A 27,574-nucleotide genomic window follows, 5' to 3' on the forward strand; every position below is an offset into this window, starting at 1 on the left:
TTGTACATGAGGATCATCCTTCCGTAGAAGATCTCTGCGAACTTTGGACTTTGTTGCAGAGGTGAATATTAACATCTTTTGCCTTTATTGCAATAATCACTTCTTTTGTATTGTTTAATAACACCCTACCTACAATTTATCTTTCTATTGCTAAGGGGCAAGTATAATCAAACACACACACCGACGATTACGTAGAGGGCGTCTGTTATCTTTATGTGGATCAGTCAATCCGCGTGGGCTTTAGTTTTAATCTCAATGTCAGCTCTCTGAGATACAGTCACTATATATCAGGTGTGTATTCACAGATGAATCTGAGTGGAGCCCAGCAAGGGTTATCGTTCCACTTGTAGTCATGTGAGCGGACCATCTCCACACAGAACTCCGTGGAACTCCTTCCCTCGCCAGGTATCCAGTTGGTGTAGCTTGCCCGCGTCCCGTCTGACCAGATGAATATCCCGTTTTCCACAGGTTTATCAGTCAAGCCGATCCAATAATTGGTGGTTCTCCATGCTACAACATAAGTTGTGTTCTATGATCATATTAGCATGCACGTGCCATCGTTAAACTGTATTTATGAACGTCAGAACTAGTACTCGGAAAGGTGATGCACATAAAAGAACTCTTTAGAGTGCGTGAGTTCATTTTGTCGTCACATCGGCGTCGTTTGCACCTCACGCCGAAGGAAGGGATTCGATTCCACACATGGGTGCAATGTGTGACGGCCATTCCCATTGCACCTGCCGTGCTAATACTGGAATATTGTTAAAAGCGGCGTTAAGACAGATTCACTCACATTATTTAAAAGATAACGTCAAGCCATTCTGTCAAGTGCTGACATAGCAAATTCCTTCAATCATAAAGCTCCAGCTTGAGTGTGACAGTCATAACATCATCGCAGGTGTCAAAGTTCTTAGTGAACTTTGGTTTAGGATAGTATCTGATGTCTGACCAAAATGAACTGTCGAAATGCAACCAACATACTAATGATTCCTAAATCCTAGGAAATGGCAGTTATTAGCAGACTCGATTGTCAAATTATGACCGTATGACGAACATTTGTGAATGACTGATATCCAAATGTGTTGATACCTGATGTAGAAGTGCTTAATACCTTGATGTATGCTACTGGCATCAGATAGACTAGGAGCTCCAAAACCGTGTGTCTCTACATGAGGATACATGACATTAGACACTATCGTTTACCTAGGGCTATACCAGGTGTGAATCATCATCAGTGAATTTTGTATCTTTAAAATGAAATATCGTGATCACTTTGGAACATCATGATGGTGGGGTAGCCTGGTGGTTAAAGCGGTCGTTCGTCACGATTAAGTCCCAGGTTCAGTTCCCTACTTGATTGCAACTTATGAAGATAAATTGCGTGTGTCCCCAGCTGTTATATTTAATATTTGCTAAAGCAGCGCAAGCATGATTATGCAAGATACATACGCATACACATTACGATATGATGCATTGTACGATAAAATCATTTGATGTAAATATCATTACGTTTATAGGAACAATTAAAAAAAATATTATTTTATGTTGACATTTCCACTACAGTTGATTCAGAGAATCATATCGACATATGAAATTTCTCGAATGCCCTGAAGGCCTTTGGTGGTAGTTTACGCTTCGTTTCCAAATATCCAAATTTCCTGTACGTGACGCGTTGAAAACAGGTGTGCACACCGTCCACCACATTGTTGAAAGCGGGTGTGGACTCCATCTAAAAGATTGTTTTGAAAACGGGTGTGGACTCCGTCCACCACGCTTGTGATACCAGTGCGTGACGCGTTCAAATCGTATGTGCACACCGTCCACCGTGTCATATCCCTAACTTATTGGACAGGAAATGTTTTCACAAAGACATAGTTGTTCATTTGAAATCGAAATTAGAGGAAGTTATGAGGCAAGCAATGTTCTTACTTAATGAGCAATGGTAATCCTCAGTTTGATATGTACTTGCACTTGTCATTTAGAAAGAAATACGCGTACTTTTATAAAACAGCCAGATACATGAATCATTCAAGCTACCATTTCCTCATGCTTGATCTTTCGCGAAGATCTTGTCGGCGAAAACGCTTTGCCACTGAAAAGTTGTGCTACTACCATCTGAAGAACGACGTCGAAAGGACTATCAAGATTGTACAACCAACTGTCGCATTTAATCCTCACATTTTAGATATCAAAAACTGCTTTTGTTGTTTAGAATACAATCAATGTGAATTTCACATTATAAAGCATATTATTTGATACGATAAATACAGTTAATAAACCTACGTCATTAACAATATCAGTATGTTTTATTATAATTTAAGAACTTCTATGGTGAATGTGATATCAACGAATATCTCACATCATTTAAACTGTTGACTAAATTGTGTAAAGTGAATGTATCGCTGACGTAGAGTGAATTTCTCCTCTTACATCAACATGTATCCAGCTGTTAAAAAACGCTTCAATCATTCACTTTTGTTTGTTATTCAACAGTCCGATAACAACAGGTGTAAATCAGCGAGCCTGACCATCCTATCCCGTTGGTCGCCTCTTGCGACAAGCATCGGTTGCTGAAGATCAATTGTAAACCAAAAGTTACTGTGTTCTGTAATCTGATTGGTTGAAAAACATGATTAAATGGTATTAGATTCCCGGAAACTGAAAGACTATTCACCGCGTATTGACACGTAAGCAATTGTTTTGTTGTGTCATCAACAGTGGTGACGTCATTCAAATCATATTGTGACGTAAAGTTAGAATGACGTCACAAATGAGCAACTCCAGATGCTACCATGAGAACCAGCTGAAACGGCCAGCTGATGACACTTCACCGCTGTGTCCGTATTCGATGTAAACGAGTGCAGACACTAAAACCCCTTTGGTTTACTTTTGTGTTTACAATGTCGATAAACATCATGTGTTGGCCAATTTCCGGGTGTTATTGAGTATTTGAAGCACGGGAATGCATTTGGAACCGTCACGGGAATGCATTTGGAACCGTCGGTTCCAAATGAATTCCCGTGCTTCAAATACTCAATAACACCCGGAAATTGGCCAACACATGTTGTTTATCTCCTAATTCTAACCCGGATCTTCTCTGGTATAAAACCTTCACGATTATCTGTGGGCAATAGATTATTACTAATCTGCCCTCTGGTTCTTTTTTTGCTGTCATTTTCATTGTGAACATGTGTCTACTTTGAAATATATATACTAATACCAGAACATGGTTCTGATTAACAAATAAATGGAACTACACAGTAACGATGCTTTGACTTTGACTTACCTCGATAATACTCTTTTCCGATGCACATATTCAGACAAGTAAGTTAGGTGTCATGGTTATTAAACTCATTGAAAGAGTAGACGAAAATCTAGTCCCAGAAGTAGAGTATTTTTTTAAAGAAATTAAATCCAATGCTGTATAAAATGTAATGTTAATGTAACAGACGTTTGATGGTGTACGTTTATACCGATGTGGATGGGAGAGGATTAGTCAGGTTACTAAAGGGAAGAATTATTGACCAGAGCCTAGATTTTTGAAGTTCTCTTACTTCTAAGATAGTCGTAAGTGTCATACTTTAACATTAAGTTACGACTATCTTAACGCTAAGAGAGCCTCGAAAATCTAGGCACAGTTTGTGGAAGGTTAGTTATGTACGCCACCACCCAGGTTAGAGACAAACTTCATAATGCCCATGTAAAGAACAAACCTCATGGAGAATACAAATGTAGACTAAGAAAGTCGGATCTCAGTTCTCTTTACCAGATTAAAAGCACATCCTTATATATTCATTTGGATTTGTTGATTGGACTAAACTGTAAATTGGGATTACTCGTGACAGCATTGTCTGGTGAACATAATGATCCAATCGTAAAACAGTCTGAACAGGCATTACACTACTGGTGGTTATTGGAGAGAATGTTGATTTTGTTAACGAATCTGTAGTGAGTGACAAAACCGAAATGAGAGTCAACCAAGCAAAGTGCCATATCAAATCGGCGCAGACTTTCAAAGGGAAGGGTCTCTGAACGACCACTCCATGAAGCGCCTTGAGAAGAAGAGGCCAAGTCAATCGATTGGATGAAGTAGATTGGACTAAAAAAGTTAACCATAAGTCTCTCTGTTCATTGGTCAGAACCCAAGCACCAGGCGCCATTTATTAGGACCAATCGCTCCTGTCAATATATCATGTTACGTCATGTAGGAACATAAATTAAATTTGATGATACTGCCCAGCAACCTTTCAACGGACACCTAGCTTTGGCGCAGACACCTGTTACAACACATCTGGTGGTGGTGGTAGTAGTAGTAGTAGTAGTAGTAGTAGTAGTAGAAGAAGAAGAAGAAGAAGAAGAAGAAGACGAAAATCATATTCAATTTGTGAATATTTGCAACATCCATCACCTGCAAAAGGAGGTAACATAAAAAACTATTGAATTCAAAAGACAAAACATCTGCCATAAACACAGATCGATCAAGGCATCTACCACTGAACGCTATGGGTAACACTGTACGTATAGTGCTTTAACCCTAAAAGTGTGCTCAACGCCTAAGAACATCTTAGTGGCGTTATTGTATGTAGAAGGAATCAATGATGTCACAAAGTGAGATAACGTCACGTGATAAGGGTTCAGTAACTAGCCCTGAAATGTAATTATAACAAAATATAAAACTTGTGTTTTGAAAGATTTTTAAATGATACACATAAATGGGTAAATGTATCGGTGCCTGATTCGACATAAAACATTGAAGCGTTGACAACTATCACTTTTAGCTCTAAACCTCTTTAAGATCACGGTGCATTACCAGCTGATCTTTGCAGCGTTGTTTTGATGAAGTTGAACTTTCTTTCACTGTCCGCCACAACCAGTCGACCACCTCGATTCTTACACGTGCTGTCAGCATTAGGCCAACTTTTTGTGGTTGTCATGACTTCAATGCAAATGTCTTCTGTGGAACTGTAGATCCTGTTGCCACCAGAACAATCTGTAGAATTAGAAAAAAGCAATGAATTGTGACAAGAACAGAAAAAAAATGGATTTACATATTTGTGTGGGTGACTGAAGGGCCCTGTACAAATGTAGTAGGACTCTGTACAATATGTAAAATCAATATGTAAAAACTAACGCAGTATGTAACAGCGTAATGCAAAACCTAAAACTAATGCTGTATGTGAAAAATAACGTAATATGTTAATAACTAAGGTAAACTGATTATACAGATTACCTGAAGCGTCAGCTGACAAAACAAAGATGAACCAGTCATGCAGACTAACTGAAGTGTCAGCTGACAAATTGAAGATGAACCGATCATACAAATTAACTGAAGCGTCAACTGTTCTCTGTGAATGCATGCTTACACATACACAATGCATTGACACAGATTTTGTATGTGGCTTTCAACAATGTCCCATCTAGACATCTAAATGTATCAAATCTCGACCAAACAATCGAACGACCGACATTTCCATCGATTTACGCACTTTGGATGCTGTGGAAGGTGTCAACAAAGTCAGTGAGCACCTGACAACTGTTGAGTTGGCCGGAGTTGCTGGAGAAAGGTTCCAAGCCAAATCTTCACGAGTCAGAACACCCAGAGATTGAACTTCCAGAATTAATGATTTTAATTCAACATTGCAGACTTACCATAACAGAAAGAAATATCGTGAACTTTTATTTACCAAGATGTCGTTTAGACAAATGTGAAGTGAACATTATTCTTTCAAGTGTACTCTTTAATGTGCGATGGGTAATATCTGACAAATTGTGTCCAGCTATAGCTTGGCTTATGAACATCATTAATACGTGATTCGCATCTGTGGGGTAGCCAAGTGGTTAAAACCTTCGCTTATTACGCTGAAGACCCGTGTTCGATTCCCCACATGGATACAATGTGTGAAGCCCATTCCTGTTGTCCCTTGCTGGAATATTGCTAAAAGCGGCGTAAAATTAAACTCCTTCACTCACTAATACATGATTTATACTCACCTAATAAGGAACCAAAGTAAGCTGCCCCAAGAGAGGGAATCGTGGCGACAGCTTCCGGATCAAAGTTGGGCAAAGAATGCAGTTGACAGCATCGACTCGTTTCGTGAAAAGAGAATGACTGACATCCGAGGAATGAAGCACACCTTACAGCACACGCTGCAATGGAGGAGATGCCGCTCCAATTGTCAAGGGCATTCTTCATTATCCACTTATCGTCAAACTGATGGCGTCGCATCTTTCTATCTGTTTGAATACTGAAACGATTGAGAAATAAACCAACAAAACATCAAACAATATTAGCTGCAATGCAGCCATGGACTATAGAATCTTATGATGTATACAGTCACTGTGCGTTATGTTAATGCACTACATAGTAAAATAACATTTGAGACTATATACCCTTTTGTCAAGAAATTTTCTGTAATCTGTATTATCTGTGATTGATTGATAGTTATTTCTGGGTCACAATGTTTAGAGTTTTGAGTGTTGATTATGGATCACTTTTCGTTTCATATGTATGTTCAGTGGTAATAGAATTTTAGCGGTCTTCTTGATAGTGCTCCAGTTACCTACCCTTGGCAATCTGTTGTTTACTTCCGACTAGAAGATTCTGAGTGTTACGAGAGAGCCAAGCTTTTCTGGGCTGTTCTCGACGGTATGTCGTATAGTCTCTGTCATATTTTTCTGGTTCAAAGGGACTTACATTTTGTCACGGCAATTTATTAACCGTAACACTATCAAGATATGACGCTATCACTTCATGAAATAAATTGGTCTTTACGGATTTACCGTATTATTTTTCTTCAACAATAGAAACACATATTAAGCTATTTTTAGATAGATTTATTGCGTTCATTCAAGAGCAATCATTCTATGTAAAGTGTGTGTTGTGTGTGAAGTAGCGTTGTCATGTCATTTAGGGATACACCGTTCATTTTTCCGACGGTACACACGCTACCTTCCATATCGTCGGTGAAGAAGAAATCGTGATTTATCACTGAACCGACTCGCCTCCATGCCAGTTTCTAGGATTCCAGTTCCGAACTCTACGACACCACTCCAAGCGATTGCGCAGATGGAAGTCTCTGAAAGAAGGGGCGACATCTGGCCTTCTTGGTCAAATCTCACTTCTCACAATCGATTCCTGACAATTTGGTTGGAAATTCTCAAACCAAAGCTAGGTTGTGCAGTCTCCAGGACTGTGGCATGACCAAGACTGTCCTGGGCTAGCGTGGCATGTTTTCTTGGTGACGTTTTGACCAATAATTCTTCAAAAGCTTTTAAAACAAGGCAACAATATACAATTGCCGCTGAGTACAAATATGGTGTTTTGGTCAGAAATAGAAAAGCTTAGGTGATTTTGATAGATACATTTATGTGCATTTAACGATCGCGTTTTCATGTACTCTCCTGCAAGGATTCCACAACTGTAAACTGTGTGGAGGCAGGTGTGTGTAAATGTAAAGAATCTTTAAGGGGGGGATATTATGATATATTATTAATTTCGTTATCTGGCTACGAGTCTTATTCATATTCACTTTACGTTGAGTATTCATTGCTACAAACCTTTTTATGGTAACATGGATAATGAAATATGCATGTTATCAACCATTTAAGTTATACATTATGCATAAAAGAACGACAAAGCTTCTTGCGTTCACTATCGGATAGAACTGATTAACGAGGAATAAAGTAATAATCCATCACTACAGACTTTTTTATGGTAACATGGATAATATCACATGCATTTTATCAACTCATTTAGTTATACTTTATATATCAATGGATATCAAGAGAGAGAAGAAATGTAGAGAGAAACACGGGGAGGTTTAAGCGGGACTCAGCACGTTTGCTCCGTTTATCTGGATATTTTTTAATTTAAACTTACAGTACATTTTCTTATTGCTTTCTCAATATATTATTGAATGTATTAGACTTGCCTGTGTTATATTTTCCTGGTTCAAAGGGACTTCCATTTTGTCACCACATTTTGAAGACGTTTCTTTTATTCTGAATAAAAGCCCTCCTGACCATAACAGATGAAACTTCAGATGATTATTCCAGAAAATGGTGACACATGATTATATTATTTGTATATTGCATTCTGGAGCAAATTCCTACTTTTCAAAGCCATTTCTCTCCTACCAAATTAACTCTCCTTAGAAATCACCGAACTATATTAGATGAAACATCATTTAATTGAGTCATGAAAATCTAATATGAAATTTCCTTAGTGATATTGACAGTAATTTTCATCTATAATTGAATGAGATCTACAAAGTGTGTAGTGAATCTCAACGCATATTGCCCATCATTCGATGTTCGAATGTCAGTACTTTTGTTCTTACGCGTTCTTACAGTTTTGCGCGTTCTTACAGTTTTGCGTGTTCTACAATTTTGCGTTTTCTTACAGTTTTGCGTGTGCTAACAATTTGCGTGTTCTTACATTTTGGGGCGTTCTTACATTTTTTGCGTGTTCTTACAGTTTTGCGCGTTCTTACCTTTTTTGCGTTCTTACAGTTTTGCGCGTTCTTACATTTTGGGGCGTTCTTACATTTTTGTGCTTGTTCTTGCAGTTTTGCGTACTTACATTTTCTCTAAAAGTGTTTTTGTTTTTTCGAACCTGTTGTCAAAAACCGCTACATTGAGGAAGCTCAACTTAGATTTTGTTTGTGTGTCCTCAAGATGGCATCATATTTTGTTTAAAACAATAAGAATTAGACAAATTATTCCCATTAGAAGGTAATATGTCTTTGCCTGAAGTAGATACAGACGCTGTGTGTTGAAATAATGTCATAAATTGCACGCTGAGTCTTGCGTTTTAGTGTCTTGTTACATCTTGTTTAGCTGCGATTAGTTGTTAAACCATTCTTCCCTGTATATATGAACGTATGTTTAAGTACAAGTGATAGCCTTTCAAACTGATCATCCAATATTGAAATAGAAACAAAAGAGACAATTTTGTCTCTTGTAAATTCAGTTACTTAAATGTCATATGAAATGCTCTAGTAATGACCTTAGTCAAGCACATATTATGGAAATGTCGCAGATAAGTAAGAACTCTGCAAAAACAGTTATTTTTATTGAATATATGTAAATGAATGAATGAATAAATGGATAAACGGTTTCAATGTACAACAAAATGTATAAAGTATAAACAATATCTATAAACGCTTTTGTCTTTCGTGTTCAGTGTGCTGGAACACGTTAATTATTTCAAAATGCAACAAATTAAAAAGCAATAATGAATATTTGACATTGAGCATAGAACAAAACCAATAAAACAAAAATATAAATATATCTTTTTCCCCGCTTTTGCTTTTCACGCTCAGGGAATTAGAACAAATTAAATATTATTAAATACCTGTTGATGAAGAACAGTAACTCAGGTAAATATAACAGTTTGAGTATAACCCAAAACCGAAATATACACTATAATATTTGAGTTCCTATTTTTACTTTTCCTGCCCAGTGAAGTTTGTTTCGTCGAATAACCGAGACTGGCTATTCTCGTAGGGGTTTTGAAAGGGAATTATTGCTGTTGATTACATACAGAGAATACAGTGGAAGCTGTCAAAACCGGCATGTTTCTAATCCGGCAAGTTGCCGACAGTAGCATAAAATCTCAGTCCAGTCCGCGGCTTGTACATTGATCATCAGCTCTACATTTCGGCACATTGTCTAAACCGGATTAATTCTTCCAAATGAGTGCCGGTTAGGACAGCTTCCACGGTAATTCACAGTTTAAGTGTGGCTCAACGCTGTTCATGGCTAGCTAGCCTTTTGAAGCCCATAGTGACGCATGCCGTAGACTTTTACCACTTTTATTGCTAACAGACATACATACCTAATTATCGCGAAAGGACAGAGATCGTGAATAACTAAAAGCAATACAGCAAAACCTGCAAATTGATGAGCATTAATATCAACGTGTAAAACATACATATTGTTTGAGAAAGAAAATTCTGGACTTACCAATACACAGCACTGAAGGTCAACACGGAGAAGCAAGTCTTAAGAGTCATGTACGCATTCATCTGTACCATACCCTGACAGATAACCATTAACCAGCTGACTGGAACAGTCACAAAGACTCAGTATGTCTGTCACAGAGATAGTTTACCCATTCGCACAGGCCTCTATGTATGTCGTTATGAGCCAGCAATCAACCTGCGTCCTTGAAAGTGTTCACTGTATTGATTAGAATACGTTTTAATGCTTTCAACCTGCCGAACTGGTTGGTAATCGTATACTCGTTGTCAACCAAGTTATTAAATTGACAATTGCTAAATTGCATCCAACAACAGAGGTAGTGTTACAACTAGGGTCAGGATCAGGAATATGGAGAAGTGGGGTGCTCATGAACAATAAAGTCCTAAGTTTAGGATAATATGCTCCTCAGGATCCACTTGTGATTATGGAGATGGATGTGTTTTAAAAAGACATGCATGACATGTCAAGTCAAAACATTGATTACTGAACAGGCTCGTTTCCTGTTAACTGGGTTCCGTCCTGTTGCGAAACTTACTGCGATAACCAGTCCAGAATTTGTTTTGACAGATTCATTTAACTAGATACACAAATATTAATCAGTATGATTTCGTTCGTCTAGGCACTTGTAAAGCTCTTGCTAGGTCTTGCTGCATGAATGGCAGAGAGCTTGGATCAACTTTGTCATGAAATTGTATGACGTCGGATTCTCTGTACTGAACCTACATATGGCACGTACAGGTGAATGACCTTCTAACTGCGGCATACTCATATTTAGTAGTGTCTATGAGATTACATTCCAGTGCATGTGACATCGCTATGGTATCAAATGATTCGTGATTGTTGTGTTTCGCTTTTTTCACACTTAAAGGGAAATGTTTTCACGTTGGTCGCGCCATGTTCAAACCTTATACTGAAAATGTCGTATGGCACAAGCAACTATACAGAATTACCATGCACCAATTATTACCAATAACGTTGGTGTCAACTTTCTTAATTTCTTGAGTATATGATGGTTTTTAAGAAACTTCACTGAGCGATCAAAGGCGCTGACTAATGCGGGAGTTACGTCACAACAGACTGACGTCACCTCGCTTATCTGTGTATCCATGGTAACAGCGTTGTTTCATTTAGGCAAGCCAGATGATCCATCCACATTATGTATTGGAGGCTTATTATTTTTGTGTTTGTCAAGTAATTGACTTTTATTTCGGAGGAGGCATATGGTGAAATGATATCAACCATCTCTTGCACCGTGTTTTATTTGTGAGAAGACATTCAACTTCCTGCTCCAGGCAAGCGTTTGTTCTCAGAATGATTGACTGATTGTTATTCAACGCCTCATTCAGCAATATTCTGCTATATGGCTGCGGTCTGTTAGTAATCGAGTCTAGACCAGACAACCCAGTGCACCAGCTGCATGGTATTTAGTGTCTGGCAGTTTTATGCAATCAAACGCTGTGTTTATGTCTTGATGGAGTATGTAGTATTTGTTTTGTTGACAAATTTTGTTGACAATGAATACTGATAATGATACATGTGTAAATACTCTTAACGCATGTCAGTAGAATGTGCATAAACGTACACAGGTCTCATTCTCAGCAATACTGGCACAACAGGTCTGAAAGAATACAAGTTTGTTAATGTTTGTAACAATATTTTTTAACAATTGTTTAAACAACGTGCAAACATATTTATAGCTTATCTCAACTGGACCCACATAATACATTTTAGGTATTTACATTATTTAACACAGATTAGAATGTACATTCATGTAAGAAAAGAGGCAGGTTTGGAGCATCATCCGTAGGGCTGTGTATTAGTGTAGTGAGTGAGTGAGTTAAACATTTTTAGACCTACGCCGCATTTAGCAATATTCTAGCAATATCACGTCGGGATATACCAGAAATAGGCCTCATACATTGTACCCACGCGGGGAATCGAATCCGGGTCATGAATGAACACATTAACCACTGAACTACCTCATCGCATTGTGTTAGGGTAAGCTAACCTAAGTACTTTCACAATGTCAACAATAGATAAGGAGATATCTTACCAAAGACACCGAAAACCATGGTTCTTACGATTCAAGTCTGACATTTCCTAAGGTTGACATATTTGGTAGGTTTTGTGGAATTTCTCATCATTCTTGAGTGAGTGTGTTTAGTTTTACGCCGCACCTAGCGATATTCCAGCTATTAGGCGGCTCATCATTCTCCAGTGAGTAGCAAAATACAAGAAAAATATTTGTTTTGTTCACCGGCCTATTGCTGAAATAGTGACATATGAAACCAACCATTTTTATGCATGTTTATATTCCTCGCAATATTTTACATGTATGATTAACATGCACAGCATTGTCATAATAATGGTGCCAGGGATTTTTGAAAGAAGAAAAAATAAAACAAATTAAGAAAAGACCTATCATATCACTCACTTTCTGTTTCATATCCTTGTATTCTCCAGTTTACACTTTCCACTGCAATTACACGTTTTACTTCTACAAAGGTCAAATTTACTTCAATGCGTCCATTAGTTAATACCAGTACTATGATTGACAGTGGGATAGCCCAGTGGTTAAAGCGGTCGATTGTCACGCGGAAGACTCGGGTTCGATTCCCCACATGGAGGCAGTGACTGTTAAGACCATTTCTGGTGTCCGCAGCCGTGATATTGCTAAAGTAGGAACGGTGTGGTGGCCGAGTGGTTAGTGCAAATGCCCGTCACGCTCAAGATTTGTGGTCGATTTCCAATACGGTAAATTGTGCAAACCCCATTTTTAATGTACCAGTATGCAGGGCTATCAGCTGTGGGCATTGTGTTAAATAACACTGACTTGTTCTTAGACCCTCTCTATATTACCAATCATCAGCAGTGAGGATATTTGTTTATATTTCAGTAAACGCATCATACACAGCGAATCACACCATACCCGAATGACTGTTGCGTACCGTGGATAATACGAGTTGTCTGTATGTAGCTTGACGGTTTCACTTCAGCTCCAAATGATTCAACGACAAATGCTTATTTAAAGAGGCCTTTCCTCTCATTACCACAACAAACATGCTTGGTTTGTCGTTTAACACCGCACCCTGTGATGTTCCAGTTACATAATGGCTGTGATTAAATGATACAACAGAGACGAGACAATCTAGTGAGTGACATTATGAGCATCGATCAATGCAATTCCAACCTGGCTGCAACCAGGACCGATACATGATACCCTAGCTGTTTTCTAAAATGTGGTACAGAGAGTGATTGAGTTTAGTTCTTAGTTGTTTAGTTCTTTAGTTTTAGCAATAGTCCAACAATATTATGGCTGGGGACACCAGACTTCACACACTGTGCCCACGTTGGTAATGAAACCAGATCTTCGGCGTGGCGAACGAACACTTAACCACTAGGCTACCCCGGCGCAGCAACCCTATGTGGAACAGGTCGTAAATGAGGAAAGCTTACATGTTCATATACCTACACACAGATGTTCTTCCTCGTTCCCGGATATGTATACATGACAGCAATGTGGAAATATATCAGTTGACCAGACAATCGAGTGATTGACCTTACTCATCCATCCACGCAAATGGGATAGCGAGGCTGGTCACCCGATCCCCTTTTTCCCCGTTTCAACGGCTTGTCTCGTATATCGGAAGACACGTCAGTCGACCATCCGGTATTACAATAGTTTATATCGTCAATTTATTTTATTGGCCATTGTCAGCCCTTTCGAACACTCTTGTCGGAGTATCACTACCTAATTGTAGGGGTAATCCGAGCAGCGATTTCGGGATATTCCGAAGTGTCTGTATTGGATTTTAACACACCCATTGAAAAAGGCTAAAAGACAACAAATCATGATCGTTATTATGTTTTTAATAACATGTTATTCATTAGATAATGAAATATTTAGTATGGGACTATAAAGACATTCGTATTTCATACAACACACACATCAATAGCTAATGGTGGCGACTTGTAGCAGCATCACTGCACTTGTCACGTAATATCTGTGTCCAATTTTAAGCAGGAATTTCTTGCCAGTTTGTCCATTGTAAACACTGGGAAAATGTAAATTTGATTTCCTCTTTCAGCACACGTGTTGTGATGTGGACGTAAAGCGATGCAACGTGCTGCACAAAATAACGTGGCATTTATTTACGAAGCAACAAAGCACAAGTTCTGAGCTTTGTAGAATTCCAGCAGAAAAGCTGATAAGAGATGCCAATGTCTTATTGTTTCTCAACAAATCAGATTCATGTGACTTCCGATATGGAGATCACCACTTTTGCTTAGGTTACTCCTTTAGTAAGTATATCGTGTTAAACGTTATTACACTTGTATATGTTTGATTAATTAGTTATTATAGTATCAATTATTAAAGCAAGATAAGGTTCTTAGTTACATTTACAAAATAGATACAAATGAAAAGTAAGATCGAGACATTCATGAGGTATTAGTTCCTATGCAGAACGTATATAACATTTTCTGGGATCGTGCACAAACACAATGCATACTGCATGGACAATTATGCAAAGGGACTGCATGGTCCATGGAACACTGTGCAAAGAAATTGCATCTTGCAAGAGGATTGTGCAAAAGAGCTGCGTGATGCAAGGAGGACTATACAAATACAATGCATGATGCTTGGAGGATTGTGCAAAAGGATTGCACGTTGCATGAAAGATTATGCTATAGGACTGCATACTGCAGGATGGATTGTGCAAAAAGACTGTGCAAGGGGGGTTGTGCCTCAACAGAAGCAAAACAAACTGAAAAACACAAACGATGAAATGCACGAGGGTTCACGACTTCTTATTCAGCCGTAATTGCGCCCTTCTCCTATTCACGTGTAGGCTTTGGGAAAGGGTCACGTGAGCCGTACTTGTTTTCGAGATGTTGCAACGCACGACCGTCAAAAGGCATGTGAGCTCCTCCAGCTACTGGTATGCTGGCACCAGTTATGAAACTTGCCTTGTCCGACAACATGAACGTCACAGCGTGGTTGATGTCGTCTTGCGTTGTAAGACGACGGATGGGGTGGAAATAGTGGGTGAGACTCTCCTCCAGCTGAAATTAGTAAAGAATGGATATCACATTATATGCAAGGAATATATATTTTTTTTTCATTATCATAAGAGTGAGTCACCCAGGCAATACTGTCAACTGCAACCTTGATTAAACAGCTGGCGTCACGATTCACTCTCTTGTGGCAGTTTACTTCGGTTCCTTATTAGGTATGAAATTTATTCCTGTATGTGTAAGTGAATTTTACACCGTTTTAGAAATATTCCAGCAATATCAAGGCGGACATCAGAGAAGGGCTTCAGTCATTGTACCTATGTGGGGAATCGAACCCGAGTCTTCAGCGATACAAGGCAACACTTTGACCACTAGGCTATCCCACCGCCGTGAGTACTGTAAAGATTATAGTGGAATCACCGACCTGTTTTTCTCGTTCCTCGCTGAGGTTGCCAAACCGTCCCCACACAGGGGTCATCATAGCGCCTGATCTGAAAGAAAAACGGTCACACCAGAATGGAACAGATCACAAAGGCCAGCGAAAGCCGTCCAAGTAATTAAATCCTTTGGCGTCGGATAACGCCGTCCTAAAACTCCATGTTACACTGAATAGGTATATATGAACCTGAATAGTGAATGAGTGAGTTTTGTGCCGCTTTTAGCAATATTCCAGCAATATCACAGCTGGCGCACCAGAAATGGGCTTCGCACAATGAACCCATGTGGGGAATCGAATCCGGGTCTTTAACCACTAGGTTACCCTACCAACCCTTGAAACCTGAATGACATGTTATGACCTGACTCGAGCAGCACTTATCTAGTATCGATATGATCACATTTCATTTACATGAAGTAAAAGTATTAGTTTTTTTCATAAATGGAATGTGAACCGTATATAAGTGTAAAATATACCGGTCTCGAAACAATAAATGAACAGAGTGAATACGTTTTATGGCGGATCGGCATTTTCAATTTTGAACAAACACAGCCAGTGGCTCAAAGTTCAATCTCTTCTTGGGTTAAACTCACACCTGGATTCATAATGATTATGAACACGTTGCCACTTCATACTTACCTTATGCAGTTAACTCGAACACCTGCCGATGCCACCTCTGTAAGTATAAAGCATTATATTCCCAGTGTCACTGAAAACCTCTGTTATGGTGAGTGAGTGAGTGAGTGAGTATGGTACGCCATTTTTAGTAGTATTTGAGAAATACCATGTCTTCAGCGTTACGACTGAACCAACAAAGCGCTAGGCTACCAACCTCTCACTCCTACCGCCCCTGTAATTTTACTAGAAATGTTGCACCATTAGGAAAATATGAAAAGGCGTTGAGGCCACATGCAATGTCATTTTCGCGGTACACGACTATCGGCACGCGACTTCACTACCTCTGAATGTTTACCAAAGACTATCAGGACTGACGTAAATATGACTTTGATGACGAAGCTTTGTTCGAAGGATTTGTTGTAAGCAAAATGGAAATTGTAACTGCGTGATATTTGTTTCGGGTGGCAAGCCTAGACTGCCAGAATGAGTGAGTGTGTTGGGGTTTATGCCGTTTTAACAATATTCCAGCATCACTGCAGGGTCCACCAGAAATCGACCAACTCCATTCGTCACCACTCGAACCTTTCCGTACCTCGTAGAAGACTGGGCCCCGTTTCACAAAGCTCTCGTAAGCCTAAGATCTCGTAACTTTTCTAGTAGCATCTGTAGCTCCTGTGTTACAGTATAGGAGATCTTAGGCTTACGAGAACTTTGTGAAACGGGGCCCTGGTCCTCAACACGATGCTTGTTATGTGCGAAATAACGACAAACCAATCAGAGCGCGCGTAATGACTGCAGTGCTTTGACAAGAATAATCCCGACTTCTTCAATTGTTTATGGCATAATGTTATTGTATGGAAAATCATGAAAAGAATGTATTGCCATATTGAAAGTACTAAGAACGTAGCCAACAGAACTGTGTTGTCTGACGTGAATTTTTATACCAATCATGCGATTGAGAGGTTTAAATTCACGCACGTGCCTTTGTTGACATAACGGCTCTCCCTTGAGGATTTCTGACGATCTTGCGGGCTTCTTGTGGTGACTGATTGTACGTGCGCCTCCAAGAGTTTAGGTAATTTAATTACGAGTTTCAAAACAATAATATTGTATCTGTATGTAACTAATCAACTTTAATCTTTAACATTAGGCAAATATTTCATATCTCAGATAACATTTTAGTTTGAATGGTTTTGGTCATGCGTATATCTTTCATTTTAAAAATCCACTTAGGATATGACAGCAAAGTTACATGAATGTTCAGTTTGTGAAATATTTGTGAGTTTCTACTTTGGGATTTGATGTAGCTGTGATTTTTTATAAATTCATTAGCACATTCAATAAAACAAATGCCATTTGTGCTAATTAAACCCTTTTCAGAAATACAAATTGAAATATAAAGTGAACATCTGGTATTAATTACGTCAGGATTCTTCAAATGTATCGGAATATTTCGATTGAGTTTTAGCATACATCTCGCATATACTTCGAATACACCTCGTATACCGTCAGAAGGTCCCGGATGCTCTTCAAATGAGCTAAAGCAGAGTTTATTTAAATAACTACCGCAGTTAGGGTGATTAAACGACTTACACCACAAGGGCATACCTATGAATTACGCATGTAGCTAAAAACAAAATATCGCTAAAATGGAAAACACAGATAAATTCGTATTTCTAAAATTAAAATAATTGCCCAAGGTCAGTTATTGTTCCCATCATTTCATACTATGCGCCCGAACGCACTAACCGGCGATCACAAGACTTCAGCTGGCGACAGCGCATGTAATGCTCGTGCTAGGCATGTCATGCTCGTGCAAAGTTGTCTCTCTATCTATATGCCGATCACATTGCGAGTTCAGAGTGGCAAAAATGGATTCCGATTCAGACGAGGAGATTGCGAGTGCTTTTCAAGAAAATGAAGCCGAGCAGCAACTGAAAAATGTAGTCTTTGATGAGGACGACAATAATCCCCGTTTTCACACTGCGTAGGTAACTGAAATCAACGACAGAGCAGCGTATGCAATGCCAGAAAACACCCGTAAAAGAGACAAGTGGACTTACAACGTGTTCACTGCTTGGGCAACGGCCAACAACAACCGTCGAGATACCGACAAGGTGAGTACCGCTCAGCATTAAATAATCAACTATGCGTCATTGGAATATAATTACATTCGGTAATTAAAAATGATTCATGCTCATGAAAAAATAAAGCAAAGCAAATCCTTCCTGTAAATAATCAGTCTGAAAATATTTCAGCAAAAAACTTAAGCATTGGCTATCATTTTTATTCTGTCGTTAATGGCTGAAATACTGCGTAAATGACATTAACAAAAATTCGCTTTATTTGTAAGAAATAAACATTGCGACGTTGGCCGTGTTTTATAAACATTATCCTGTTTTAAGAACGTCGTCGTTAATGCTGAAATACTGCCCACACGGCGCCAAACCAAAACTCTCTGTGCAGATACATCTTGGTTTCATTTTGATGACGGCAACTTGTGCATGTACAATACTTAACTATAATTATACAATTAAAATTCGGATCCTTTTCTTCGATCCAGGTGTGCGCACATATTACAGGACGAATGACGAATAACAGAAGGCGGTCAGTGCTACAGAACGGAGACAACAGAGCCAGCAGAGTCCAACAGGATCGCGACTGAGTCTGATGACAATGTCCAAATGTCGAGACGCGTGTACTTTGAAAACTGTGTGGTTCATTTCAATTAAAATGTTTGTGTTCATATTTATTTCAAAAAGATACTTACAGAGGTAATTTTCAAATATCGCTCGAGGCAAAGCCGAGAAACGATATTTGAAAATTACCGATGTATTAATATCCTAAGGGAAGATACATCAAAATACCGCGGTGCGAAAGTTTAGAACACAGAACATCAATGGTTATGAAATTTGAAAACGACATTTAAGGGGTTGAATTGCGTACAGACGTGATCTCAAATAACTCACAAGGGAGATATTAGGATGTGTCCCTGATCAGAGGGGTATAATGAAAGTTATGCTAAGTAACCACTTGCAAAAACAACTGGCATAACTTGCCCTAGTTGTGTAATGGGGGCTTTTAACATTGCCTCCCGAATGCGGTTCGAATTTTGAAAATATTTATACCTTCCTTGATTCCTGTCACTTCGAAATAAGTGTGAAAGAGCCTTAGGCATTTCGTTATAACGAAACGATATACGAAACTTGCAACACACTTTGTGACACCTTCCTAGTTTTACACAAACAAGCACTTTGAATAAGGGACCGTTCATAATTTATTGGGGGTGGGGGTGACTGATAGCACACGTACCCATTTCAAATATGAAAGGATGAGCCTATGACTGTACTGTGAAAACTATGTACTAAAAATGTGTAAATTAGTGAAAATGTGTAAATAAACACCATTGCTTCTATGAAATATATTATCAAACGATGTATTTTGCGTCTTGTGTAGCACAGTGTTATCCCCCTAGACAAAGGAGACTGCCAGACTCGCCACACTTACCTAATGCAAGCGCCTTTGTGAAATGTTCCAACCCTGCCTTTGAAACACCATAAGTCAGCATTCGCTAAATAGAAAAAAAACCCCAAAGATAAGTGAAAACAGATACTTAAAATATACACTCTGTTACAGGATCGAGTGGTCAGGTTTGCTGACCAGGGGGTCCTCACAGGAAACAACCTTAATGAAGGTTAACGTGATTCCCATTCTCTTACCTTAGTGACTTCTATCACCTTAGTGTTTTGTCTTTAGTAAAGGCTCCTTCGGGAAAGGAGGGTTTGGGTGACACGTGTCATCGTATACCAGTTGATCGAGTTCGGCGTCAAACAACAACAAACTAATTAAATTTACTTTACACTTTGTAATTTAGAACAACATATGATTCTCTATTGCTCAGTGCGGCGCTAAACAACAAACTAACAGAACCCAAATATTATGCCGAGCGAACGGTCTTTACGTTCCGTGATCAACTCTAGGAATAAATACTTTTACCTGCCTCATCTGTTACAGGGTGTGAAGTGTTTATTAGTGAATGAGTGAGCTTGGATCTAGGCAGCTTGCAGCAACATTACAGCAATATTACATCGGGATACACGAGAAATGGGCTGCACACATTGTACCCATGTGGGGAATCAAACATGGATCTTCAGAGAGACAAGAGAACGCGTTAACCACTAGGCTACCCCACCGCACAGTTGATAAGTACGACTATGCAGATATTAATGTATTTCCATATGTGACACGACAGCGGTCACTTTCACTCACGCAATTGTCGACTGTGACGCTTGATACGTTCAGAATACTTCCTGAAAGGAAAAAAATATGCATTACATAAACGGCAGCAAATGCCTGACTTTAGTTTTACGCCGCAATCAGCAACATTCCAGCTAATTTGCGATAGTCTGTAAATATTGGAATCTGGACCAGACAATCCCGGGATCAGCAGCATGAGTATCGAGCTACGCTGTTGATACGACGACATGTGTCAACCATGTTAACGTGCCTCATCACCCCTTGCCGTTAGTCACCTCTCACGATAAGCATGGTTTGCTGAAGATCAATTCTAACCCAGAACTTCTCGGAGAACCAGATCACTAAATTAGGATGCTTCATATTGCAAACCCAGTGAACTGGAATTAACGATAAAAGCATGAAATGAGCAGTCATCCCTGATACGGTCCCTGCATCACTGAGCATATGTATAAGAAAACGTCAATTAATGTGTCATATCTTATTCCAGACGTATTCAGTACCCACACAATAGCGCCGACAAAGGTGGAGGTTGAATCGGTTAACAGTCCATAATTGCTACGTTGAACATGTATCGTGCGTATGACGTTTATCAGTACAATATTGAGGTCAAGTGGTATGAGTCAAACGGCGGATATTGGTCTGCTCGTCACGTCCAATATCCGGGTTCGATTTCCCGTAGATCCAACAGTAGAAGCTTGCGAAGCACATTTTTGTCCCCACTGTAGTATTGCCAGATTTAGTCTCGTTAACAGCGGCGTAAAATTACATCCATTCGAATAAGAGCAATGAATAGTAGTATAGATCAAAATCGGGAAGAGTCTTTTATCCTGTTTTGTGCTGTCCATTTTCTGCTGGGTGAAGAGGGCAATCGTGAACAAATTCACTTGCCTAAGGTAAGACCACGTGTATTTTGAAATTCACTATTGAAATTCCCATTTGCAAACAAACGGGACGCACTTGCCTTTGGTGGCTTTGAGGGCTCCTAAAGCGTGCTTTGAAAGGATTACAGGTGCCCTTAGATTAACGCTGAGGATGCGGTCAAACAGTGATGAATCAAACAGTGACATCTTATCTGGATGGAAGGCTTCACCAGCATTGTTGATCTGAAACAAAGAGAACTCTGAGATGGATACTGTTGACACTGACATACACGGATTTTATTCTGAGCGGGTCAAGGTGGACTTCTACAAACAATCTTCCTCGCGATATGAACCCAGTAGTGTTGACATTATGCACCGTCAATCTGAAAACATTTCTGAACCGGTCGATGAGTTTGTAATTCTTTTATCCACCTGAGGGTTTTAGATCCAGTCTTTGTATTTTCTTAAATAGGAGTGCTATTTTATTCCATTATTGAGCATGGCGAAACCAAATAGATAGCTAAATCGCTGTATGAACAATTTGTTTGATTTCAATACCTAATTTCTATATATGCCTAAGACGTATTTAGTTGGCTTTCGGGCGTTTTGTGATCGACCCCACGTCAAGAAAGTACACACTTTGATGTTACTAGTAGATGACATATTTTCAAAGAGTTTATAGAATGCTAGCTTAGCCTGTCAAGTAGACTGCTATCAGCTTTGTAACACAACACAATGATCATCACTTGTCACAGCATTACTTGGTGGAATCTTGTCACAGAGTTCAGCTCATCCAGGACGTCACTGAGTACACACTGAATGGTATTTCCTTTATACATTTAAAACCTTTTTACTGAGAATGTGTTGGTTGATACTAAAGTCGGTTAGAGTTACCAGTGCATCTATTCTTCCAAATTTCTTCAGTGTTTGTGCTGGTATATTCTCTAGTACTTGGTTCTTCGACAAGTCACCATCCAAACATAAAATCTGAAAATTAAGAAAATTTATCATACAATTCTGAACATATAGTTTTGACAACATGCAGAAACATGTAAACACAAAGCGTGTTGTCATATTGACACGTGTGCGTTAGACGAAAGTATTCTGGACAAGCAACATTTGACATCTTTTCAATAATAACAATGAGTGAAATTTAGTGGGATGGTACACCTTGGGAAACTCTCTGCACACATTTAGACTTCGATTAACCCAAGATTTCTCACTTCGAGGTCTCAATGTATAACAGTTGTTGACAAGAATTGCGTGATCCTAGCTGGTGCCGCGTGTATAAATCAGTCTTAACGCTACAACCTTCGTAAGTACACGTATAACGTAAAGATCTAGAGCGTGGGAGTTACGACTGCCGTAACGCTAAGATCGCTATGGGATGTACCCTTATGACGTCATCATATGATGGCTGTACTTACATCGTCGTCACCGCATCCTGCAGCAAGGCACAAGTCAACTGTAACGTTGAGACCGGCGATATTCCGGCCGTGGACGGTCACCGAATACCCCGTTCGTGCTAACTCCTCCGCTATACCGCGGCCTATACCGCTGCTGGCACCTGTAACACAGTGAGTGAGTTTTGCTTTACGCCGCATTTAGCAATATTCCAACGATATTACGGCGGAGGACACCAGAAATGGGCTCAACACTTTGTCAGGATGTATAAGGGTTGGTTCAGATCCACGTCAGCTTGGCGGACTATGGTAATCAGTCGTCTCTCGGAGAAGGAACAGACCATTTCGAGAGAGAGTGAGTTTAGTTTTTATGCCGCTTTTAGCAATATTCCAGCAATATCACAGCGGGGAACACCAGAAAGGAGTTACACACGTTGTACCCATGTGGGGAATCGAACCGGGTCTGCGGCGTGACGAGGGAATGTTTTAACCACTAGGCTACCCCATCGCCCCACATGTGCGTGAGCTAGCAGTGGCAAGGTTAAATTAAAACGTTTTAAATAAACTAAAATTAACAGGCCTACACACGTGTCATTAAAAAAAACATTAAACAATCTACATCCTTATCTCTTTTTTTCGCACGAAGGAACGCTTTAACCACTAAGCTACCACGTGCACCTCGCCCATGTAACACATTTTACGGAAACTCTTTATTATATTTTAATCATTTAGATGAAGAGTGGGTGCGCACGCGCGTGTGTGCGTGTGAATGTGCGTGCATGAGTGTGTATAAGAGTGTGTTAGAACAAGTCATTTAACATTATTTTAATAATTAGTTTTCTAATCGAGCAGTCGTTATTTAATTCCTTCAAAGTAGAAGGCTAGGCAGGGTATCAATATTTTCCTTCCTTTAACACTTTAAATTGTCTAAAATAGAAAATAGAATCCCTAACTAATCAGGCCTAGTGTCAGACTGCTGTTATCAGAACAATAATACGTATGTTTAGGGACCATTAATGTGTAGAAAACAGGATTGACATTCCTCTCACTGTCAAACACGTAAGTTCCCATTATATCACATTTTGGGTACCCGAATCGCAATGTATTGCAATACAGTGATTATTTATTTGCCAATACGGAGTCCTAGTTATTTACGGGAGGGCATGCTATAAGGGCATGTCTCATACACGAGACAGTCATGCATAATGGTTCCGCTACGAAAATATACACAACAGAACGCCATATTCAAAGCAGATATGAGGCATGCATCAACGCCTGGCGTGCAGCTTTCGACCATAAATATATCAAAACCCCAGCAAGTGAACATCGGTGATAATGTTGACTTTCTTTGAAGATATCCAAGCTGTAAACTTTTTTTTGTGAATACTGCTGTTTTGAACGGTTCAGAAGTTTTAACTCATTTTTCAAATGGGAGTGAGTTGAACAAAATGTAGGCTGCAGCGGGGTCTGTAACTAGGTGAAGGAAAGTAACACTTGGTGAAAATTGTATTGTGTATACACTGTATTACATCTTTAGGATTTGTTCACGAAGTCCAAAACCATTCCAAAGAAAACATTTAAACGACAAACTGCCATTTTGGAAAAGGATCCAACTTTCCTTTTCAACAATGGTGGTTTGTCGTTTTGTAATATCAGTGATATCCACTTTGTATCGTTTCTTACGCAGCTGTAGTTTAAATCGTTTCATTGGAATGTTTTTAGTTTTCGTGAACAAACCCTAAAGTTAATATAGTGTATACAGTACTCATTATTATGCGTATGCAGATTTTGATAGTATCACAATTTACAGGATACGATAAAATCTTATCACACGACACAGCGAAATGGATGGCCCAATCTAATCAGTAAATTAGGTCCCACACTTCAATATTCCTCCGTTTTCATATCTGTATCATATATCTATTCCTGCAATATCACTGCAGTATTCCTGCAATATCACTGCACTATCCCTGCAATATCACTGCAGTATTCCTGCAATATCACTGCACTATCCCTGCAATATCACTGCACTATCCCTGCAATATCACTGCACTATTCCTGCAATATCACTGCACTATCCCTGCAATATCACTGCACTATTCCTGCAATATCACTGCACTATCCCTGCAATATCACTGCACTATTCCAGCAATATCACTGCACTATCCCTGCAATATCACTGCACTATCCCTGCAATATCACTGCACTATTCCAGCAATATCACTGCACTATTCCTGCAATATCACTGTACTATTCCTGCAATATCACTGCACTATCCCTGCAATATCACTGCACATTCCAACAATATCACTGCACTATCCCTGCAATATCACTGCACTATCCCTGCAATATCACTGCACTATCCCTGCAATATCACGGCACTATCCCTGCAATATCACTGCACTATTCCAGCAATATGACAGAAATGGTTTTCACTATTTCTATTCGTATAGGGAATCGATCCCAGACCTTCGCCATGGCGAGTGAAGACTTTAACCACAAGGCTACCACACCGCTCCGGGTATATGAAATACTATATATATTCTGTACTGCTAAAATGTTTATCATATATTTACAATAATCTCAGCGGGTGTAAAAAAGAACCCTCTGGCGAGATTCCGATGTGGCTCATTTCCCTGCGTGGACAGGTAAGCCTCAATAAAACCACTTAACCACATGAAAAAGCGCCCAGGCTGTAAGGAAGATGAAGATGAGACGTCAGGATTGACCTATGTGGTCCCGTTCTTAACACATGCAAGATAACCAGATTTCAGCGCGTCCAGATTGTGTGGGTGCACAGAAAGTACAAATTTGACACACTTTCTGGAGAACAGCGTCTTCATTTCGTAAGTGAGGCTTCACGATACAGATTCCTCTACCGTTGCAATAATAAACATCGCACTCATGAAATATACATGAACATAGCTGGTCTTGGGTGTACTTCCCAGCTTCAAAAATGCCACTTAAAGAAGCGATAAAACCTAAACAGTAATAAACCCTTCTGATTAGTGTAACATATGTTATATTTGGTATTAGCGCTTTCTAAATGGCATCGTGCATTCTCAAGATCAGAATTTTTTTAAAGACCTGCTGTATGTATTGTATTTGCAGGTACCATTAATTTGCGTATAATTAATGAAATACCTTGACTTTGTGTACTTGTGTGTGTTTTCTTTCGTTTTGTTTTGTGTGTGTGTGTGTGTGCGCGTACAAAGAGATAAGGATGTAGATTTTTAATAGTTTTTTTAATGACACGTGTGTAGAACTGTTAATTTTAGTTTATTCAAAACGTTTAAATTTAACCTTGCCTGCCACTGCTCGCTCACTCACAAGTGAGACGATGGGGTAGCCTAGTAGATAGATCATCCGCTCGTGACGCCCAGGACCTGAGTTTGATTCCCCGCTTGAGTACAGTGCGTGAAGCCCATTTCTGGTGTTGTCAGTAATATTACTAGGATATTGTGCAAACGGAGTAAAACAACTCACTCACTCACTCATACGTACACACCTATAACTGTTGTCATATTTTAGCATGTTCTTTAATCCTGTCATTAACCTCAGCGAGAAGTAAACTTGAAACGTTCTAAATCATTAACGAATACTAAAGCCGCAAGGGGACAATGTGCTATACAATAATAATACCTGTCTTAAAAAACCTATATGGATTTTTTTCAAACTGAAGGATTAAAAGGTCATAGTAATGAACTCTGACGCTCACTTCACATTGAATACAGCATATTCAATCCTAGAGAGTTCGGGACCCACAGGTGGCCTTAAAGCGTCAATGAAGAAACGTCAACTACATGACAATGATTTACCTATTCAAAAAGTGGAAAAAATAAGCATAGATCAAAGGTCGTTAAATTTTACTCGAGAAAGAATAACCTCAGAAAAAGAGTCACTAACCTGTTACAATGGCCACCGGTTTGGATGATGTTGGACTGGTATGATTGCATCTATACCTAGTCGCTAGCACACGGGTGACTTGGAACAGCCTCCGATACATGTTTCCAGGGAGTCAATACTCTGTGTACTGTCAGTGTTTATACTATCCACGTGTACCTCGGGCGTATTCTCTGAGGCTTTGAACTCGGTTATTTTAGTACCCTGCGGACTTGAACACAAGGGCGTGCCACGGACCACCGACGCCATTCAGATCCTATGACACATCTCGGAACAACGGCTCCTAGACATCACACAAGTGAGTGCTTAAAGTACTGAGCCCTGTTTCAAAAAGCCACTTTAGCTCTAACACTGTCGTAATTCGTTGTTAAAGTATGGGAGTTACGACACTTCTAGCGTTACGATCGTTTTGTGAAGCTTTAGTAGCATTAAAACACACACGAGGTTTCCCATTTCCCTGCAATGGTTTACATACTCGTATACACAGTTCTGTGCCTAGATTTTCGAAGGTCTATTAGCGCTAAGGCCGCCACTGTTTACGTATGGCACTTACGACTGTCTTATCGCTGAGAGAGCTTCGAAGATCTTGGCCTTGCTGTCCCTTGCAGTGACACTGATGAAATAAGACTAAAAAGGTGTAAAAACATACCCACTCACTCACTCGTGTATACAGTACGCTATGGTCCCAACGAACGTCCCGTAATTGTGGTTTGGTATTATCGTAATTCGTTGCACGCATATTGACCAACACATACAGCAAGTGGTTGGAATACAAAGTTCGTCTTAAGCGTGTTCGTAATAAACGTAGTTGGCTTTATTTCGCTGGGGTTTTTTTTTTTAATTTTTTTTTAACATTTATGTTTGGTTGCTGGGTCGGGGTAGCCAGGTGGCTAAAGCACTCGCCCGAAGACCTTGTTTCGATTCCCCACGTGGGTAAAATATGTCAACCCCATTTCAGCTATCCCTAGGTGTAAAACCGCACTCACTCACCCACTCACCCACTCACTCTTAACGCCGCTCTCAGCATTCAGTCATTCTGGTTTAGTTGACGGTGTTATTTGATTAATGCACTCTAGACCAGCTGCAGGTAACCATGA

General features: G+C 39.5%; 2 protein-coding genes across 2 annotated transcripts; both read right to left on the minus strand.

Moving 5' to 3' along the window:
* Positions 1 to 280: 280 nt before the first annotated feature.
* On the minus strand, positions 281 to 10,024 carry LOC137298701 (snaclec A8-like). Its single transcript, XM_067830982.1, has 4 exons — positions 9,967 to 10,024; positions 5,992 to 6,245; positions 4,811 to 4,990; positions 281 to 510 (listed from the first exon to the last, which is right to left on the minus strand). Exons 1-4 carry the CDS (start codon positions 10,014 to 10,016, stop codon positions 281 to 283), a joined length of 714 nt encoding a protein of 237 aa, XP_067687083.1. The 5' UTR covers positions 10,017 to 10,024.
* A 3,815-nt stretch (positions 10,025 to 13,839) lies between these two features.
* LOC137298964 (3-oxoacyl-[acyl-carrier-protein] reductase FabG-like) lies at positions 13,840 to 26,580 on the minus strand. The gene is made up of 9 exons (XM_067831392.1): positions 26,481 to 26,580; positions 22,599 to 22,738; positions 22,066 to 22,158; positions 21,269 to 21,414; positions 20,324 to 20,360; positions 19,562 to 19,625; positions 16,076 to 16,112; positions 15,425 to 15,491; positions 13,840 to 15,048 (listed from the first exon to the last, which is right to left on the minus strand). The coding sequence occupies exons 1-9, from the start codon at positions 26,578 to 26,580 to the stop codon at positions 14,821 to 14,823; spliced, it is 912 nt and encodes a 303-aa protein (XP_067687493.1). The 3' UTR covers positions 13,840 to 14,820.
* Positions 26,581 to 27,574: the final 994 nt, after the last annotated feature.

This window comes from Haliotis asinina, chromosome 10, assembly GCF_037392515.1.
Source record: "Haliotis asinina isolate JCU_RB_2024 chromosome 10, JCU_Hal_asi_v2, whole genome shotgun sequence".
Lineage (NCBI taxonomy): Eukaryota > Metazoa > Mollusca > Gastropoda > Lepetellida > Haliotidae > Haliotis > Haliotis asinina.

What these genes read in the sequence shown, in the direction of transcription:
- LOC137298701 (XM_067830982.1), bottom strand. Translation starts at nt 10,016, where the DNA reads ATGACTCTTAAGACTTGCTTCTCCGTGTTGACCTTCAGTGCTGTGTAT. An exon ending in ACCTTCAGTGCTGTGTATTG is followed by an intron (nt 6,246 to 9,966) that starts GTAAGTCCAGAA and finishes CAATCGTTTCAG; the next exon opens with TATTCAAACAGATAGAAAGA. An exon ending in AACGCTGCAAAGATCAGCTG is followed by an intron (nt 511 to 4,810) that starts GTAATGCACCGT and finishes CTTATGTTGTAG; the next exon opens with CATGGAGAACCACCAATTAT.
- LOC137298964 (XM_067831392.1), bottom strand. Translation starts at nt 26,580, where the DNA reads ATGTATCGGAGGCTGTTCCAAGTCACCCGTGTGCTAGCGACTAGGTAT. An exon ending in CAGGATGCGGTGACGACGAT is followed by an intron (nt 22,159 to 22,598) that starts GTAAGTACAGCC and finishes CTTAATTTTCAG; the next exon opens with ATTTTATGTTTGGATGGTGA. An exon ending in CACAAAGGCGCTTGCATTAG is followed by an intron (nt 16,113 to 19,561) that starts GTAAGTGTGGCG and finishes TTATACTTACAG; the next exon opens with AGGTGGCATCGGCAGGTGTT.